Consider the following 19,493-nt stretch of genomic DNA (forward strand, 5'->3'; position numbering starts at 1 on the left):
TAAAGCATCATACATTCTTGTCCGAGCCCTTGAATGATCAAATATTTTCAAAGCTCAATTCATCAAAACTAGGCCTAAGTTTTTAATCATCACTTGAATTTATTTTTTAGGTCACATGTGAGTATATGAATTTTTCTTCATATATCTTTTCAATCACCTTTTCATATAACTTTGCTTTTAACATTGAATTTTGTATCATGATATTCTTTTGATATATATTTTTGTCCAAATTTTTAAGTGACAACCACTATATAAGTCATTTCAAGAAGTGTAAGCAGGTTTTACAGGCAGACGAAAGTTAAAGCCTACCCAAAAGACGTCCAAGGACCAATACTATTATATGTCACCTATACCTGCAGTGATTATCTTACTCAATAACTTCAAGGGTCTGCACTTTTTCAATTGGGAAAACACTATATTTCATCTTTTTTTTTTAATTTTGTATATTTAAGAGTTTATTTGGGAAAATATTTACATAAAATTTGGGAATTTGTAAAAGTTATCTAGGGGAAGGTGCCTTTATTCAGCCCCAAATGTACTGAAATATTTCACTGACCTACAACCATCTAATTTGATTCCTACAACCAAGAGCAACTACACTAAATCAATTCCCACAACCAAGGCCAACAACTCTAATCAATTCCCACAACCAAGACCAACAACACTAATCAATTCCCACAACCAAGACCAATAACTCAAATCAATTCCCACAACCAAGACCAACAACTCAAATCAATTCCCACAACCAAGACCAACAACACTAAATCAATTCCCACAACCAAGGCCAACAACTCTAATCAATTCAAGACCAACAACTCAAATCAATTCCCACAACCAAGACCAACAACACTAAATCAATTCCCACAACCAAGGCCAACAACTCTAATCAATTCCCACAACCAAGACCAACAACTCAAATCAATTACCACAACCAAGACCAACAACTCAAATCAATTCCCACAACCAAGACCAACAACTCTAATCAACTCCCACAACCAAGACCAATAACACTAAATCAATTCCCACAACCAAGACCAATAACACTAAATCAATTCCCACAACCAAGACCAACAACTCTAATCAATTCCCACAACCAAGACCAACAACTCTAATCAACTCCCACAACCAAGACCAATAACACTAAATCAATTCCCACAACCAAGACCAACAACTCTAACCAACTCCCACAACCAAGACCAACAACACTAAATCAATTCCCACAACCAAGACCAACAACTCTAATCAATTCCCACAACCAAGACCAACAACTCTAATCAACTCCCACAACCAAGACCAATAACACTAAATCAATTACCACAACCAAGACCCACAACACTAATGTATACAACACTGAATAGGTGTACCCCATTTGAAGCTTCATTAAAATTATCATATATCTGTAGAAATGTTTTTATAACAAATATTTAATATCCATTTGAAATTGGACTGAGATCATAGGGACAGGCTGTACAAGATGGGAGGCGACTGAGAAAGAGAACTGGTAACAGTCTACATTTGCATTGTACAGTTGTCTAACACTTATTTAACCATTAACATATTTTCTTTCTGTAGCAATGATAACCTTGACCAAATAAGAAATCTGCAATCACACACAAGCATAGTGGTCAAAAAGTAAAATTGATTTAAAATGGAGTTTGACTGTCCCAATTATCAAAGGAACTTGGATTAAAAAAAGTCAACAATCCCTTTTAGACTTTATTCTGTGGAGGTCAATTTAATCCTAGCTCTTACATCAAAACAATTCCTGATTTTTCACATATAACCACAATCCTCCATCCCTTATGAGAAATAAAGCAGAAAAATTATTGACAAACTCCTTGTTATTGTTATTGTTATTGTTGATTTGATTAAAAGAGATATTGTTTAAATTGCTAATCATATTGCTATGCCTACTATAAATGGAGTACATGGTCACACACTATTTAAAATACTTTACAATTTTTAATTAACATACCAAAAAGCCATGTACTGTATGTGACAGCTTGTCTTGACGTCACTTGTGTGGAATAAGAGGTACAGAATGAGATGACCATGCTTCACTACCCATTTAGACAGAAAAACATGACCTGTTTGTACTAAATAGCAAGAAGTATTTGCTCCAGTTGTGATTCAAGTATCAGTCAACCGAGAAAGAAATTTTCACAATACATACTGTATAACATGAAATATTTGTTGTAAAGCAACATTCATTTGCTGAAAATACTATTATACATCTGAGGTATAAACAAGAGATCCCAGAGGGATCTTGGCGCCCACCAAAGAATGATCTATGTCTGACAATGGAAAGAGGGATCTTTTCCCTGCTTTTCACACTTGTTCAAACACACTACATATAAAATTTGAAACAGATCGCTATAGTACTTTCTAAGACGTAGTGATAACAAACTTCAACAATGAAATCTAAGATGGCGGTTGGTTTGCCATCTTGTTTACCAATCAGTGCCGAAAGGCATTATGGATCAGTCCTTAAATGTACTATGCACAACTAGGGTACAAGGGGAAACTATGCATGGAATTTGAGAAAGATCCCTTCAGTACTTTTTGAGAAATATTGATAACAAACTTTAACTATCAAAATCCAAGATGGCCGTCAGTCGGTCATCTTGTTTCCGATCAGTCCCAAAATGCAATATGCACAATTAGGGTCCTAGGGGAACCTGTATATGAAATTTGAGAAAGATCCCTTTAGCACTTTTTGAGAAAAAGTGGTAACAAACTTTAACCATTAAAATCCAAGATGGCCGCCTGTCGACCATCTTGTTGACCAGTCGGTCCCAAAATGCAATATGCACAACTAAGGTCCTAGGGGAACCGACATATGAGATTTGAGAAAGATCCCTTCTGTACTTTTTGAGAAATAGCAGTAACAAACTTTAACTATCAAATACCAAGATGACCGCCTATCGGCCATCTTGTTCAACGATCGGTCCCAAAATGCAACATGCACAACTAGGGCCCTAGGGGAACCTATATATGAAATTTGAGAAAGATCCCTTCAATACTTTTTGAGAAATAGCGGTAACAAACTTTAACTATCAAAATCCAAGATGGCCGCCTGTCGGCCATCTTGTTGACCGATCGGTCCCAAAATGCAATATGCACAACGAGGGTCCTAAGGGAACCGACATATGAAATTTGAGAAAGATCCCTTCAGTACTTTCTGAGAAATAGCGGTAACAAGAATTGTTAACGGACGGACGGACGGACGGAAGGACAGACGGAAGGACGGACGGACGGACCACGGACCACGGATGAAAGGCGATTTGAATAGCCCACCATCTGATGATGGTGGGCTAAAAAACTAACCGGGTACTAAGGCCTATATTTCATTTTTTACAGGGTAGCAGGGCTTAAAATAATAATTCACATGTTATTTTCATCACAGTTTCTTTATTGCTACATAATAATGGTTGGCAGCTAATGAATATGAAATATACATTTGTATCTTGATCACAACATGCACACATTAACTTTTACCACACATGCACAGATAAAATATTTTCTAAGACAGCCAGGAGCATAAATTTAAAGGAGAGATACAACTACCAGGTATATATATATATACCTACAGTAGCAAATGAATAATCGCTGTGACCTTGAAGAACTGCCCATGAGGCTTCTTACATGGAAAACAATGTCTGTATTCTCCTTTACATATAGCCACTTGACCTACTGTCTGCTTGAAAGAAAAAGTATAAAGGAAAGACATAGAACTACTGAATAGAGGATTAATCTCAGGCACACCCCAAGGCCCTGGGCTTAGTCCATTCATAATTACTATGGCAATGACAGAAGCCCTGGTGAGCCTACTACCTTCACAAAAACTGCTATATGCTAATGGAGATAAATATGAAGCTCAGGGCAACTTTTCTTTATGGTAATGTGCTCTCTCAAGATGTGTATATTTTAAGTAAAAAACAAGACCTGTATCGCTCACCTGGTTTGAAATGTCAAGTCATGTTCTGAATACAGGTTCATTGTTTCTTTTCTAAAGGAATTTGAATATTTACCTCTTATTTCCCATTTGGGCCCAGCCCCTCCTGCCCCAGGGGGGTCAGAGCCAAATTTTATACAAGTTCTGTTCCCCTTCCCCCAAGGACATTTGTGGCCAATTTTTGTTACAATCCATGCAGAACTCTAGGACAAGTAGCGATTTATAGGATTTACCTCTATTTCCCCTATTGGGCTCCGCCTCTCCTGCCCCTGGGGGGTCAGAGCCAAAATTTATACAAGTTCTGTTCCCCTTCCCCCAAGGATGCTTGTGGCCAAATTTGGTTACAATCCATGTAGAACTCTAGGACAAGTAGCGATTTATAGGATTTACCTCTATTTCCCCTATTGGACCCCGCCCCTCCTGCCCCCGACGACGGACGGACGGACAACGGACACTGTGCCATGACATAAGCTCACCGGCCCTTCGGGCCAGGTGAGCTAAAAAACAAAGAAAAACCCATTTAATGATGTTCAAAGTGAGCATTACTACAGAATACTGATGAACCAGTACATCTAAAATTAATTTGAAAACCTTAAGAACTAATGCCAGGAATTGCTCTATTATTGATTATCGGTTCACTAAAATTAATTGATAATCGATTATCAGGAAAAATGTATGCTAGAAATAATGCAAGTTTAGCTATTAGCAGATATGACCTTGACTTTGAAACTCAAAATTGTAAAAAATATTTTTATATAAAAAACAATGAAGCCATGAGAGTGCTGACAATGTTTTTTTCTAAAAGTGTAACATGACATTGGTCTCTACCCAAAGTCCTTGACCAAATGACCCTGATACATAATAAGCTTGTTCAAGGTTATTTGATTTTTTTTTTATACAACATGAAGTTTGGTGAAAACAAATGAAGTCATGAAAGCACTGACAATTTTTTTTTCTTTAAATGATCTCTTGACCTAGACACGATAACCCTGAAAATCAAAAATTTCTGAGACATTTTAATTATTTATATATATGTGAAGTTTTGTCATAATCAGTTAAAATAAGAAATGTAGATTGAGTGAGAGTGCTGACAAACTTAGTTAAACTGAGTTATCCATGAATCCCATGTCCTTAATATTTTATAGATAAAGTTTAACTGAGTTATCCATGAATCCCATGTCCTTAATATTTTATAGATAAAGTTTAACTGAGTTATCCATGAATCCCTGGTGGCCTTACTATTTCACAGATGAGTTTAATTTAGTTATCCATGAATCCCACGGCCTTAGATATTTTATAGATTAAGTTTAAATGAGTTATCCATGAATCCCAAGGCCTTATTATTTTACAGAAGTTTAACTTATTTATCCATGAATCCCATGGCCTTAGATATTTTATAGATAAAGTTTAAATGAGTTATCCACGAATCCCATGGCCTTACTATTTCACAGATTAAGTTTAATTTAGCTATCCATGAATCCAATGGCCTTAGATATTTTATAGATAAAGTTTAAATGAGTTATCCATGAATCCCAAGGCCTATTATTTTACAGATAAAGTTTAACTGAGTTATCCATGAATCCCATGCCTTAATATTTTATAGATAAAGTTTAACTGAGTTATCCATGAATCCCATGGCCTTAGATATTTTATAGATAAAAGTTTAACTGAGTTATCCATGAATCCTATGGCTTTAATATTTTATAGATAAAATGAATCTCATGGCCCTATTAATTTACAAATGAAGTTTAACCGAGTTAGTCATTAATCCAATGGCCCTATTATATATTAAATATGCTCCATCGCCGACAGAGCAAAAACGATACTCATCATTTGAACAATAATTGGGGTTTAATTGTGTATGTCTAAATAACACAAAAATTTTGTATAGCAATCAGCACTTCATGCCTTTTAGAAAATAGTGCCACAGAATTTTTTTGGGAAGCTATTTAATCATTTTTAATATTTTTATCTTGAAGTAAAATGGGAATCTCAAACTTTTCAACGATACAGTGTAACTTCACAAAACCGAACCTTCTTAAAACCGATCACCTCTAGAAACCGAACATGGATGTCATGTACTGAATGAATTCCTCTTTATGAATAGTATATAAAACTTCCCAAAACCGATCCCTCCCAATTCCGAAAACCGGACCGATTTTGAGATCGGAATAGTCAAATGTAACTAAAATACACATCTGAAAACCAGCCTTACCTGAGCGACACCGATCGATTGTATTTAGGTCTGATCAACCGATCGTGAAATACACACATACCTGTACCATAGTTGTCGCATGCCATGTCCTGGGGCATGTATACAGATGTGAAGGCTATAGGTACACTGTAATTATACCCGAGATGGTTATGTAATTCTTTAATCATGTCTATTGTTTAGATATTTAACAAAAGTCTACCATGTGCACACGTTTTTCTTTACTGTAGGAAAACAAGCAGAGCTAGAGAAAGCAGAGAAAGTTTCGTATTCAAATCACACAGATTTTTTATTTCCATATGTAGTTGTCGGATAACGTAAATTATCTGTATGAAGAAGCCGAAGCAATGTATTGTTTTAGAGAATGACTATGTCATTTAATGACCGGCATCCACTGATCATCGTGTAATATAAGACCATATAATTTGATTTTTGACGTAACCGGATTCGATCGGCCGTATGTAGGTTAGTGCAGAGGAGAACATCCCCAAGAACATTCATGCAACTAACTAACTAAACTACGTTTATAAGCGGTAAAAAAGTCAAGATTGTTGTAATCCATTCCTTTTAAACGTATGATTCTCTCTTTTGTGATAACATTCACATTAACAATCAATATCGGTCGGTTTTAATGAACACTAGCCACATATGTGGTACACTAGTGTAAAAAAACGACTTCCGATCGATTTAATCCGGATCGTAATGATCAGTATTCGGTTCACTTCTCCAAACCGAACCCTCTCTAAACCGGCCGAAATTATAAGCATCGACCATGATCGGTTTCGGGAGGTTCCAATGTAGTAATAATGTAAAGTAAGTAACTTTTGTAACTGAAGAAAAATACTAAATCGTTTGTTCCTGTTTTTGATAGAGAAAGAATACAATTCGTCAGTGGTATAGCATCTTTAATTTACAGATAAGTTGAACTGAGTTATTCATTAATCCGATGGCCTATTACTCACAGTAATATACAGATAAGATTTAACTGATCATTAGTTAGCCATTATTTCAGTATTCAGTAATTTGCAGATAAATATCAATTGAATGATCCATTATTTCATGGCTTTTTGATAGTATTTGCTACACGGACTGAAAATTAATGAAGTTGGAGAGAACAAACCTTAGTGACACGCAATGTCATACTAGTGCTTATATTCAGTATTCAGTATCCTTAAATATATTTAAAGGTCCAATGATTTTTTCATTGAAGATTAAATTTGATTAAGCACCATAAAAATAACTTATATCGAAATTTAGAATACATGTAATTTTCTATTTTTAATATATTTATAGGAAGTATTAATGTTTTTAATATGTTATTAAGATAGGGGATGGGAGCCAAGTATATTTTGTAACATAATTATAAGCTATCAGTGTAGTGAATGTACCACCCACCTTCTATCCCCTGGCTCCCTAGGGGATGCCGGGGAAGGGAGATTGTATCAGGTGCCTTTGCACTTAGAGGTGATGGTTATTACCACATTGACACCCCTGCCCCCAGGTGATGGAGGGGGGTATGGCACTTGAGTGACAGTGGTAAAGAGCCTACCAATGTTGTGGTCATTCACTACACTGACCAATCAAATCCTGCTGTAGTAAATGGAGTTTAGGACTCAGGGTCCATCTTAGACAACAGGATCACTCTATAGCAGCGAGGCGTGGCGATAAGGCGTTTATTCATAATGGCGTGCTAGCTGTAGCGTAAAAAATTTTTGGGTTAGATTCTCTAAAAATTAAAACCAATAACTCCATAATGAGTGAAGTAGACTCGGATGACAGTTCATCCCAGGTTGACATTGATGATTCAAAAAGAGTACGCATTTGGGCGGCTCATAAAAAGCTATCAGTCTCAACTGTGAAAATTTTACTGGAATTGGGATATACAAGTTTGGAGGCCCTTGCTAATTTACAAGAAAAAGACTTGCAGGATGTAGGTCTGCCTATTGGGCAAGTACGTCTTATCATAAAATCAGTGGAACAGACTTTTCCAGCAAAAAATCCACGGATGGAAAAAACCTGTGCTGGAAAAGATGATGATTCGCCTGTACATGCAGACTCATACATACAAGAGGTTCTAGGAAATCTTCATGAATTACAGTCTGGCAGTTCCAGGGACTTACCAGCAGCAGACTTGCGGTTACCAGGTAACAGGGCTTTTAATGCAGACATTTTCTCTTGGCAAGATCCCCAAATTTATTTTAAGGCTCTAAAACCAAGGTCTAATAATCACTTTCTTGATATATGTGAATTTGTTGGACATAATGGCACTCCAACTGATGTGATTGTCTCTGAGGGCGAGGGGGGAAAACTAGTTTTTAACACAGGACCAGCTCGTCCAAAATTAGAAAATATCAACCAAGCACAGTGGGCAATAGCTAATATGGCAATTTTAAATAAACTGTTAGAGGATAAAATCCTCATGCACACTGAGATGCTTGATTACTTATCGTATACAACCCGTATACACAATTTGTTTTTAAGTCACGAGCAAGTGTCTGTTTTCCTGTATGATCGGGAGTACAGAAAACTCCAGCATCAGTACTCTTTCCGTTGGGGAACAGATGTTCCACATCTGATGGTAGTGCATCTAAAGCAGAGACAGCCACGTCAGTCTGGTAACCAAGGTTTAAAATCGGGTGGTCGACACCATGATTTTGCTGCTTATCAGCGGGGGACACATAAAGGAGGTGGCAATCCTGTTAAGTATGTCACTCATGATATAGATGGTACAGAAATTTGTAAGAGATATAATGCTCAAGCAGGTTGTCCTTTAGTGAACTGTAAGTTTAGCCATGTGTGTGGTGTACCTGGGTGTGGGCAGAAGCACACAGCTTTGACCCACACTAAGGCAAAAAACTTGTAGTTCCAAAAACAGTCACAACAAAAGCCCTATGCCTTCCTGCCTGGGACGAAGAATTGATTGATGATATTGACAGGGAGTACCTCCTTAAAGGTATTCGTGATGGCTTTGACATCATAGATCCTGATTCTGTTCCTTTACCAGTTGAAATGCATAATCATAAATCTGCTCATCCAAATGGTCCGCTATATGCTGAAGCCACAAAGCAAATTCAAAATGAAATTGACAATGGAAATTACATTAAGACAAATAAAAAGCCATGTATTGTTAGTCCCATTGGCGTCATACCTAAATCTGATGGTGGTGTACGTCTTATTCATAATTGTAGCAGACCATTAGGACAAGCTGTAAATGATTATGTATCAGGTTTTGATAAACAGTCATTTCAAACTTTAGATAGTGCTAAGGCTCTGATGACACAAGAGTGTTTTATGGCAAAAATTGATTTAAAAGCAGCTTACCGATCAGTAAATATCAGTCAGCATAGTCAATCAGTGACAGGATTAAAATGGAAACTTGATGGCAGTATTCAATACTTGTATGATTCAAAAATTCCTTTTGGGTCCAGATTAGGACCAGGCATATTTAATCGCTTAACCCAGGCAGTTAGGCGTATGGCAGAGCGGCGTGGGTTTTCCATTGTGGCATATATAGATGATTTCTTTCTGTGTGAGAAGACGCATGAACGTTGTCAAGAGGCTATGAATTTTCTTGTGAATCTTTTGCGTGAGCTTGGATTTCAAATTAGCTGGTCAAAAATGGCTGGTCCTTCCCAAACGCTTACATTTTTGGGTGTGGAACTTGATTCAGTACATATGGAAATGCGTCTTCCCCAAGAGAAATTAGTTGCTTTAAGGGCAGAGTTGGACCAATTTGCAAGGCGAAAGCGTGTGTCTAAACGACAGTTACAATCATTGGCGGGCAAACTTAGTTGGGCAGCAACTGCGGTGATCGGCGGGCGAGTATTCCTCCGCAGAATCATTGATGCTTTTTGCACCCTTCGAAATGGCGATCACAAAATGTATATGCGAGGCGACATTTTATATGATGTTAATTGGTGGCGTGTAGGCTTGAGTGCCTTTAATGGCGTAGCTATGCTGTTAGATGACGATTCCCCTCCCGCGGTCATTTATACAGATGCGTGCAATGATGGTGGCGGAGGTCACTGGGGGGATGACTGGTTTTATTGTAACTGGGATATTGACCTACCTCATGTCAGTTCTTTGCATATAAACCAAAAAGAAATTCTGTCTGTGTTAATTGGAGCACAGCGATGGGGACATCTTTGGTGTAATCAGCGTGTTTTTGCGTATTCTGATAACTCTGTTACAGTGGCGTGCGTAAATAAAGGTTCATCGCGAAACCCTTTTATCATGGAATGTATTCGTAAACTTTTCTGGTTATCTGTAAAATATAACTTTAGGCTCAGTTGTCGTCATATACCAGGAGAGTATAATGTTAGAGCTGACACAATTTCCCGTCTGACTGAGGGGAATAACCTTTTTGAGGCATGGGCATATAATGTCCCATATCTTGTTCATGCATCATGGTATGTTGGCCACCTCTCGTCAGCGGTCCTTTCTTATTTCTTCTCCAGGTCGCTCTACAGCAATGGAGCAGTGCCTGGACCGTCGTGTGCTAGAGTTTCGGGGTAACAGCTTGGCAGAATCTACAAAACGTACATATCGAACATACTTATCTGCATATTTGCGGTTCTGCGCTTCTCTTCAGATTCCTTGTGTCCCAATAAGTACAAAATATTTGGCGCGATATGTTGCATATTTATCCAACACATGTGCCTTTTCTTCTCTTCGCAATTATTTGGCGATTGTTCGTCTTGTTCACCTTGAAGCAGGCTATAATAACCCTGTAGATTCTTATTATCTCAAGAGTATACTGCGCTGGGCAAGGCTTGTCCTAGGTGATAGCACCAAAGCAAAATTACCTATTACAGTACAGATGCTTTTTAGTATTTTTCATCAACTAGACCTCACTCAGCATTTTGACATTACATTTTGGGCTGTATGCTTGACAGCTTTTTTCTCTTTCTTTCGTAAGTCCAATTTACTTGTTGATTCAATCAATAGCTATGACTCCTCTAAGCATCTTAGTAGACATCACATTACTTTTTCTCCAGAGGGTGCAAGAGTGACTGTAACATGGTCAAAAACTATTCAATACCAAGAGAGAGTGTTGTGTATCCCGTTGCCACGCATACCTAATTCTCCGTTATGTCCAAGTCAAGCCCTACTCCTTGTCACACGTCTCTGCCCATCCATCCATGCAGAAACACCAATGTTTACCTATCATAGAGGTAAACATGTCAAAGCAATTACATACTCACGCTTTCTTACTCGCTTAAAGCATGTGCTTATCGCCGCAGGGTATGATTGTAACAAGTATGCTGGACACAGCTTTCGTCGGGGTGGGGCAACGTTAGCAATGGAATATGGGATGCCACCTGCAGTCATCCAAGCACAAGGTGACTGGCGTAGTGACTGTTTTCGGCGTTATTTGCAGCCATCTGTGACATATCGTCAACAATTGGCTTCAGTTTTTTCTCAGAAATTGGCTAGTGTAACACATTATACATAGTTTTCCTGTTAATATATATATATATATATATAATTGTGTAGGGATCTTGCCATTTATCAAGCCCTGTTACTTTTCCTGACTATTAACTTTGCAAGTGGAATTCCTATGTGAGAATGACCTTATACCTATACCAGTCATGTGACTTTACAGTACAGTGTTCAATGGATTAATGGTTACCTGTTGGATATGGCAGAGACATGGTTTATTATGGAATTTTATGCCAGGGGTGCACATGATGGACAAAGAGCTCGAGTGCACATGATGGACGTTAGATTAAAAAACGATTTAAATGCCGTTTTGTCTATAATGCAGTCTTTGTGAATATAATGCTCTTCATACAAGTACTTACTTCCTACATCTACCAGGTTTGGGGGTATGGAGATTCAGAAGAATAATTTTAATGTATTATGTAATATCATTTATGATGTAATTGCGGTAATCATTACATAACATTAATAAACTGGATCTACTATCCCAAACCTGGTCTTTGTGTTGGTTTCAGACCCGTGATTAATGGAAGTATTAATGTTTTTAATATGTTATTAAGATAGGGGATGGGAGCCAAGTATATTTTGTAACATAAGCTATCAGTGTAGTGAATGTACCACCCACCTTCTATCCCCTGGCTCCCTAGGGGATGCCGGGGAAGGGAGATTGTATCAGGTGCCTTTGGTTATTACCACTTTGACACCCCTGCCCCCAGGTGATGGAGAGGGGTATGGCACTTGAGTGACAGTGGTAAAGAGCCTACCAATGTTGTGGTCATTCACTACACTGACCAATCAAATCCTGTTGTAGTAAATGGAGTTTAGGACTCGGGGTCCATCTTAGACAACAGGATCACTCTACAGCAGCGAGGCGTGGCGATAAGGCGTTTATTCATAATGGCGTGCTAGCTGTAGCGTAAAAAATTTTTGGCCCACCCTTGGCTACCCATTCCCAATGTTTTAATGTTAATTATTTCTTACTTAATTGTTATATACTCTTGTACCGGTACGTAGTTTATAGTCTATAGATCCAGTTTTACATGTGGAGATTCAGAAGAAGAATTTTAATGTATTATGTAATATCATTTATGATGTAATTGCGGTAATCATTACATAACATTAATAAACTGGATCTGCTATCCCAAACCTGGTCTTTGTGTTGGTTTCAGACCCGTGATTAATCACTCAAATCGACAAGAATAATATTGTTTAGGAGCAAAAACGCATTTCAAGTTAAGAATTTGTCCCCTTTCAATGAATGTATTATCATGGTTGAATGAATTCTTTAACGGAAAATTAATAACTTTTTGAATGCAAAAACAGCTTGTGCAATGAGTTTGCATAAATATTTGTTGCTAATGGCTGGGTGTGTCTAGTTCTGAAATCATTCATGTGAATAAAAATACATAACCATTACAACTGCTATCCCCATATCATATGGGTCATACTGTTACACTTCAGTCACCAGGTTTTAACAGAATACTATATACATATGATATGTATATAGTATTCTGTTAAAACCACTGAAGTGTAACAGTTAAGCGCTTCCATTTCAAGGTAGCTTCAAACTACATGTAATTGCACCGACTGAGCTACCTGGTCACCGATGATTGACCCAATCCTGCTCAGTCAAAAATGAGACATTTTCACTTGTACGACAGGTACAATGTTCATATGCCCTCACCACCTGGTTTCTAGGTAATAACTATACAGGGTACCTATAATATATAATTGAAAGATATTATATTCTAAGAATCAAAACATCTAAAACACTCAGGTGGTCACATAAAACATATGGTCATCTTAAATAATCTAAGATACACAAGAAATTAGATTTGGGAAACTTGATCTAATTTCATGATCCATATACCCTATCCTGCCATGGTCCTAATTTACTATCTATAGAATCCATTCCATTATGAATTTTTAGCATGGTTACATCATAAATGCAGTATGAATACAGCATGAAAATGCAACATGAACACAGTATAAATGAAGCATGCTGTTCCAATTCTTCTACTACAAAATCTATTGATCATGAATATTTGTCGCTGTTAATACTTTAAACATTAATAATGGTTGACCTGTAAATAGATATGGGAAAGGTGAAATTGTCAAAAAAATAAATAGGCTCTATTGAGTGTAATTCCATAATGTTTGCCATGCATAGATTGTGGTTTTGTTAGTATTTCTTCACTGAAGTTTTTCTGTCTCCCTCTATTTTGTGTCAAAACCTATACATGAACAAAATTATGTGCAGTTAATAGGCTTTTTAAACTTGTTGAACAATATGAAAGAAAAATTAATTGGGCATTAGAAAACATGTCTATGGTCTTTTCTGTCAAACGGTCAGGTCCACTGACTTTAGCAAACTATACGTCTGCTTTTCAAACTTAATTTGCCCAAACAAGATAAATATTATAATTCAGAACTTTTTTTCTGGTTTACCAGTACTCTTATCTTGTTTTAGGAGAAAACTGATTTAAAGATGCTCCATCGCTGACAGAGCATAAACGATATTGATCAATTTAACAATAATTGGTGTTTAATCGTGTATAGGTATGTCTAATTAACACAAAAAATAATACAAAATAATTTATTTCGCTTTTCATTCCATATAGAACATAGTGCCAGATTTTTTTCGGGATGCAATTAATTATTTTTCATATTTTTGTATTGAAGTAAAATTAGACTGAAGAAAATACTAAATTGTCTGCTCCTGTTTTTGATAGCGAAAAAATATCATTTGTCAGCGGTGGTCATCTTTAAATGCCCTTATTTGAGAATTTGTTCTTGAGAAAGCTCTCTAAATTTTTTCAATGAAAATGTTTTTATATTTAAAATGTCATAATGTGCATGGTAAATTGCTAACATTTCTTTATACTGTCAACTGAAATTGGTCTTTCTTGAAGGTATAGCGGACAATTAGAGTACCCTCATATACTTGGTAAAACAAGTGCAGATCAACAACATCAACCAATTGCAGCCTTGAATTTATTTATTTCACAAAATGACTTTGAGAACCCTAGACCTCTTACTTGTAAATAAGAAGTATTTTTACAGAACTCAGAATGTCCTTGACCTTGAAGAAATACAAGGCCTTTAATATGAACAAACGGTATTGAATTGTAGCAATATGCCACATCAGCATGCTAACAGTGCCAAGTCATGGTTTTTGAGAAAATGTTTGGCAAGTAAGCAAAAACATCTCATGTTGCTAACCTTATATTATTATTTACATAAAGCTATATAACATCACCACATTCTCTGACACATATTTTTTCCATGCTTTTGTTAGTTTTTTCTGTACAGGCAATATAATTTCCAGTTATTTTACATACATACATGTACATGTATAGTTAATATGTCTACATGTACTTCTAAGTTCTTAAATGACATATATGTATACTGGCCCCGATTTCTTGAAAGAAACTTAAGTCAAAAACTGACATAAGTCATAAATTTTCATATAAGTTACATAAGGAGAAAAACTTAAGTTTGAACTTAAGTCTGCACTTTTGTTTCGAGAAATAGGGGCCTGGGCTATAGTTATATATACCAAAGCTTGAAAGCATGGTATGAGTGCATAGTATTACTAGTAAATTTCCAAGCTTTGAAGGGAATGTATTCCAGGCATGGAAATTTGCTTAATATGTTTTCATTAAATCTCTGCTAATATATCGAAGTGCAAACATTGATCAACAAGTGCAAATCTTAGCAGCGGCATAGGCAAAGAATTAGACTAAGAAAGAGACCCGGAGGGGCGATCCGACTGTAGCTCCCGTTATATGTATAAGTCCCAAATCGTGATCGTATATTATTTTTAGTATACAACAGAGTCCACAGTTGTCACAAATCCTCTCCGGATCCCGTTTCCTCCACTGGTTACAGGCCTGAATCACAACAGGTTCGATCTCTAGGATATAGCGGAAGCACAGATACTAATCCACTAACTCAACTAGGTAAATACAGGTACAAATAACTATTTATTATATAAAGACAAGTTATACAGAATTGATAAAGAATATATTTACAATAGTGCCTGATGTAGACAACTTACAGTAAGAGAAATAAGCATACAGTCATCGTATATGTAGCGAAACCCTAATACAACAAGACCACGCGTTCCCACACACAATACAACAACACCTAACAGGAGACAACCGACCTACCAAATGTTCCAAACTCTAATCGACATAACTAACTGTGTAAATAGGTTTCCTATGGATGTCTAGGTCCTAAACCCCTGACAATCCCCTACTACACTGTGTGAGCTAGGTTTCCAATGGATGTCTAAGCCTGACCAAGGATTTATAAGTGAGAAGGATTCTTCACTGTCTCTTTACAGCTACCAAACACCACGCGAGATGCCTATGAACCGGGAAAAAAAACTGTTTAATATCTCAACAAATACTTGCCTTATCGAGTCAAACGAAACACCAATGTAAAGTTTATTAAAATTCACAACTTTTATCACTTGCTTTAAGAACGGAAGATTTAGAAGACATGTCTTAAATTTTCGTTTAAAAAATACGACAGTTCATGAAATGACGACCCGCTTCAGAAAGTAAGACAGTAACCCTCGCACCCGCAAGCTACATGCAAGGCTGCGCTGGCGGATATCAAAGGAAAATCAGTCGTCGCCCAATGTCACAGTCAGTGCATCTTCCCAAAAGTCCAGTGTGACTTATCCTTCTCATATACGTCCTTGCCCTGACAATCCCTTAGTACTCACAAACCCTTGTTAGCCATAGCTATAAGTATAAACCAAAATGGTAGTTCAGAGACCCCGCAAGTGTTGCACTGTTGACAGTGCACGGCATGATTCTGTCCCTAACCCATTCTCCCTAGTCAAGACAAAAGCTTCCTTAGAAGCATCCCCTTTTATAACGACACATCAACCCAGTACCCTAAAGTGGCCACTGATTGGTCTAAGTCCGGACAGAGCACCATATTTAGGTGAAACCGTTGCTACAACAACCCACCTACACACTAACTATAACTTCCGCTTAAATACAGACAAGGCTCATCTGGCTGATAAAAACCTCCCACGTGACATATATAAAGATACATAAACAGATCACTGAAGTGAAGACTTATTAGAAGAGTGCAATAATAAATATATATACTGTACAAATAAATGCAACAATGATAGAAACCCGTTCTATCACACTAGTAATGGAGGGGAAAAGTCGGGGATATCAAATCCATTCAAGAACTGCACGAAATCATGATTAAATGGACGTGTAGCTATGTATTACACTATACAGACAGAAAGCACATTAAGATCGAAAACCAGAGAGGCTCACGAGTTTCAACAGATCAGCACTGTCACAAAACAGTCTAAAAAACTCTTTCACCTGGATTCCCTACTTTACAAACATTGCTTGCTCACCCAATTTAAACGCCATTAAATCCGTCGTCTCGAGCTCCAACTCCTCCCCCTATACAGATTTGTGCATCCTTCGATGTACATTTTTGTTTTAATATTTGAATTTTTATCGTTTTGAAGCTAGATACTGCCACCTTCAAATATTTTAACCCTGATCATGACTTCACCACAGTGTCAATAATATGCTCTCTTTCATAAGAGTTTTGACACCTTACGAAAGAAAAGGTTTGATTCTAAAGGTGAAAAATTATAAGGACTTGAATAGTCTTCAAAATTGATCATCATCATGTTTAAATATAAGCAGAAATTCATGATACCTTATCAGTTAGTCAGTGTCAGACTACATTATATATGTATCTGATTTGTTTAAGGCCCACTTCATTTCCAGAGCAAAATTTAAAGTTTCTTAAAAACATTAAAAATATAAGAAAATATATCAATGGCCTAAGATGAGGTAACAGCAACAAACATATATATGCAAGATTTCCCGCACAATATTTGATAACTGTGGATATCATTTTGCTGTTTTGCCATCTGGTGAAGTGATAGTCAACTACTGCGCCCTATTTAGGATGACAGCGGAAAACATTAGACGACCCGAGTTATGAAAATTACCATTTCATTTATCTTAATTAAACTTTTCAGAAGATTATGACGAGTGTAGCATTAACGGTAAGTTAGTAACTTTTGCAACTCTACAGAATTATTGATCTCATTTTACAATCCCATGTTAAAGATTAAAAGCCGTTTCGGAAAGGTAGTGAGCCTTTAAGTATATTGTGTTGGTCAGGGCCACTATAATTTATTGAGCGGATAATTAATAGATAGGCCTACATCAGTTCAGAATCCTTTTGGAATATATTGTTGTTGTTAAAAGTTTTTCAGAAAATATCATGTCAGTTCAGATTTTATCTATAATCATTAAAGGCCCACTACCTTTCCGAAACGGCTTTTAATTTTTAAAAAGAGAATGTGAAACGAGATTGATAATTTTGTAGAGTCGCAAAAGTTATTAACTTACTCTTAATGCTACAGGTATCATCACCTTCTGAACAATTTGATTAAAATAAATAAAATTAAATGTTATTTTTAATAACATGGGTCGTCTTATGTTTCCCGCCGTTGTCCTAAATACTGTGCGGTAGTTGATGATCACTGCATGCGCTAGACAGCAATTAAAACAGCAAAATGATCTCTCCACTGTTATCATATATTACGCTGGAAATCTTGCATATGTTTGGTGTTGCAACCCCATCTTAGGCCATCGGTGTATATTTTCTGATGTTATTAATGTTTTTAAGAAATCTTTTCATTTTGCTACGAAACGGTAGTTGGCCTTTTAATAATTACATCTTTCAAAAGCATTGTATATAAAATTATAAGAAACCCTTAAATGTGCACTTATAGGCCTACCTTTCAGAATTAAAAAAAAATGTTTAAATATTTAACAAGGGACTTTAAAGAAGCTACACCGTCGACAAATGTTAATTTCTATCGATTAAAAACAGAAGCAGAGGAATTTTTAATTTTCTTCAGTTACTAACTTTACACTTTTAAATCAAATTGGAAAGTTTGCATGAGCTTCTTATTTTTACTTCAATATAAAATTATTTAAATATACTTTATTGCATCTGGACAAAAAATCCATGACACTTGACTATATCCTTCATTATTTACATTGTATGCTAGCCTATGTAGACAGTGGAGCATCTTTATTCCATTATAATTAAAGGTTGAATCAGATAGTAATATAATAACTTTAAGTTACATTTATATTGAACTGCATTACAAAATGTACATAAAAATATCATAAAATAATAAAAATAAATGTTACAGACTAAATTCAAATACCAATCCATTGGATTTTTTTTTAAAGATACACATGGATAAAACTCACTTTGAACCATTTTGATCTACTAGCTGAATGAAGAAATATCTAACTGGCAGCACAAGTCGTGGATTTAATCCTGGTCCCCATATCATTGTTTTCGAAATATCGACAGGGATGCTTTCACTTGTTGAAGCAGACGACGTTTGTGTTAAAGCAAGGAATGTCCATGTCAGCATCCCTAAACTTGTCGAGGTGTTACATTGAGGCATATTCATTGCGAGTTAATGTCAGTGTGGAGAAATCCTGCTACTCCATTATCAAAATATTTTAAAATATATGTAGCGTGTGTTTAAGCCTTCTACACTCCAACTGTCAATGAAGTAAATGTACAAGTACAGGCGAATAAACACCATGAATGGGTGGTTGCTGAGGTGTGACCCATGTGCGTCTTGACTCTTTACGTCAACATCCGGTTGTTCCGTTTAGGTTGTTTTACATATAAATACATTTTATGCGAATGCTATATTTCACAAATGTCGTATTTCTATACTGGTAAACAATTCGTTATGTAACATTTATTTTATCATATATAATTATTGAATTAAACACGATAATAAAAATGTAGCTGGTGATAAATCATACAAAGAATAGGGAGTTTGTA

General features: G+C 36.4%; 3 protein-coding genes across 3 annotated transcripts in view; 2 read left to right on the forward strand and 1 right to left on the reverse strand.

The window, feature by feature from the left end:
• Positions 1 to 19,438, reverse strand: part of LOC138315615 (protein O-glucosyltransferase 2-like) — a 58,276-nt gene extending 38,838 nt beyond the window's left edge. Inside the window, exon 1 of the mRNA XM_069256762.1 lies at positions 18,899 to 19,438. Coding sequence (XP_069112863.1) covers positions 18,899 to 19,107 — 209 coding nt within the window. The 5' untranslated portion in view covers positions 19,108 to 19,438. The remainder of the gene's footprint in view (positions 1 to 18,898) is intronic.
• LOC138312739 (uncharacterized) lies at positions 9,065 to 10,517 on the forward strand (the record flags this gene model as incomplete). The annotated part of the gene is made up of 1 exon (XM_069253510.1): positions 9,065 to 10,517. A coding segment is annotated over exon 1 (1,341 nt), but the record flags the coding sequence as incomplete, so codon positions are not given.
• LOC138312751 (integrase/recombinase xerD homolog) lies at positions 10,549 to 12,766 on the forward strand. Its single transcript, XM_069253518.1, has one exon. The coding sequence runs from the start codon at positions 10,549 to 10,551 to the stop codon at positions 11,620 to 11,622; it is 1,074 nt and encodes a 357-aa protein (XP_069109619.1). The 3' UTR covers positions 11,623 to 12,766.
• Positions 19,439 to 19,493: the final 55 nt, after the last annotated feature.

This window comes from Argopecten irradians, chromosome 2 (genome assembly GCF_041381155.1).
Source record: "Argopecten irradians isolate NY chromosome 2, Ai_NY, whole genome shotgun sequence".
Lineage (NCBI taxonomy): Eukaryota > Metazoa > Mollusca > Bivalvia > Pectinida > Pectinidae > Argopecten > Argopecten irradians.

What these genes read in the sequence shown, in the direction of transcription:
- LOC138312751 (XM_069253518.1), top strand. Translation starts at nt 10,549, where the DNA reads ATGTCCCATATCTTGTTCATGCATCATGGTATGTTGGCCACCTCTCGT.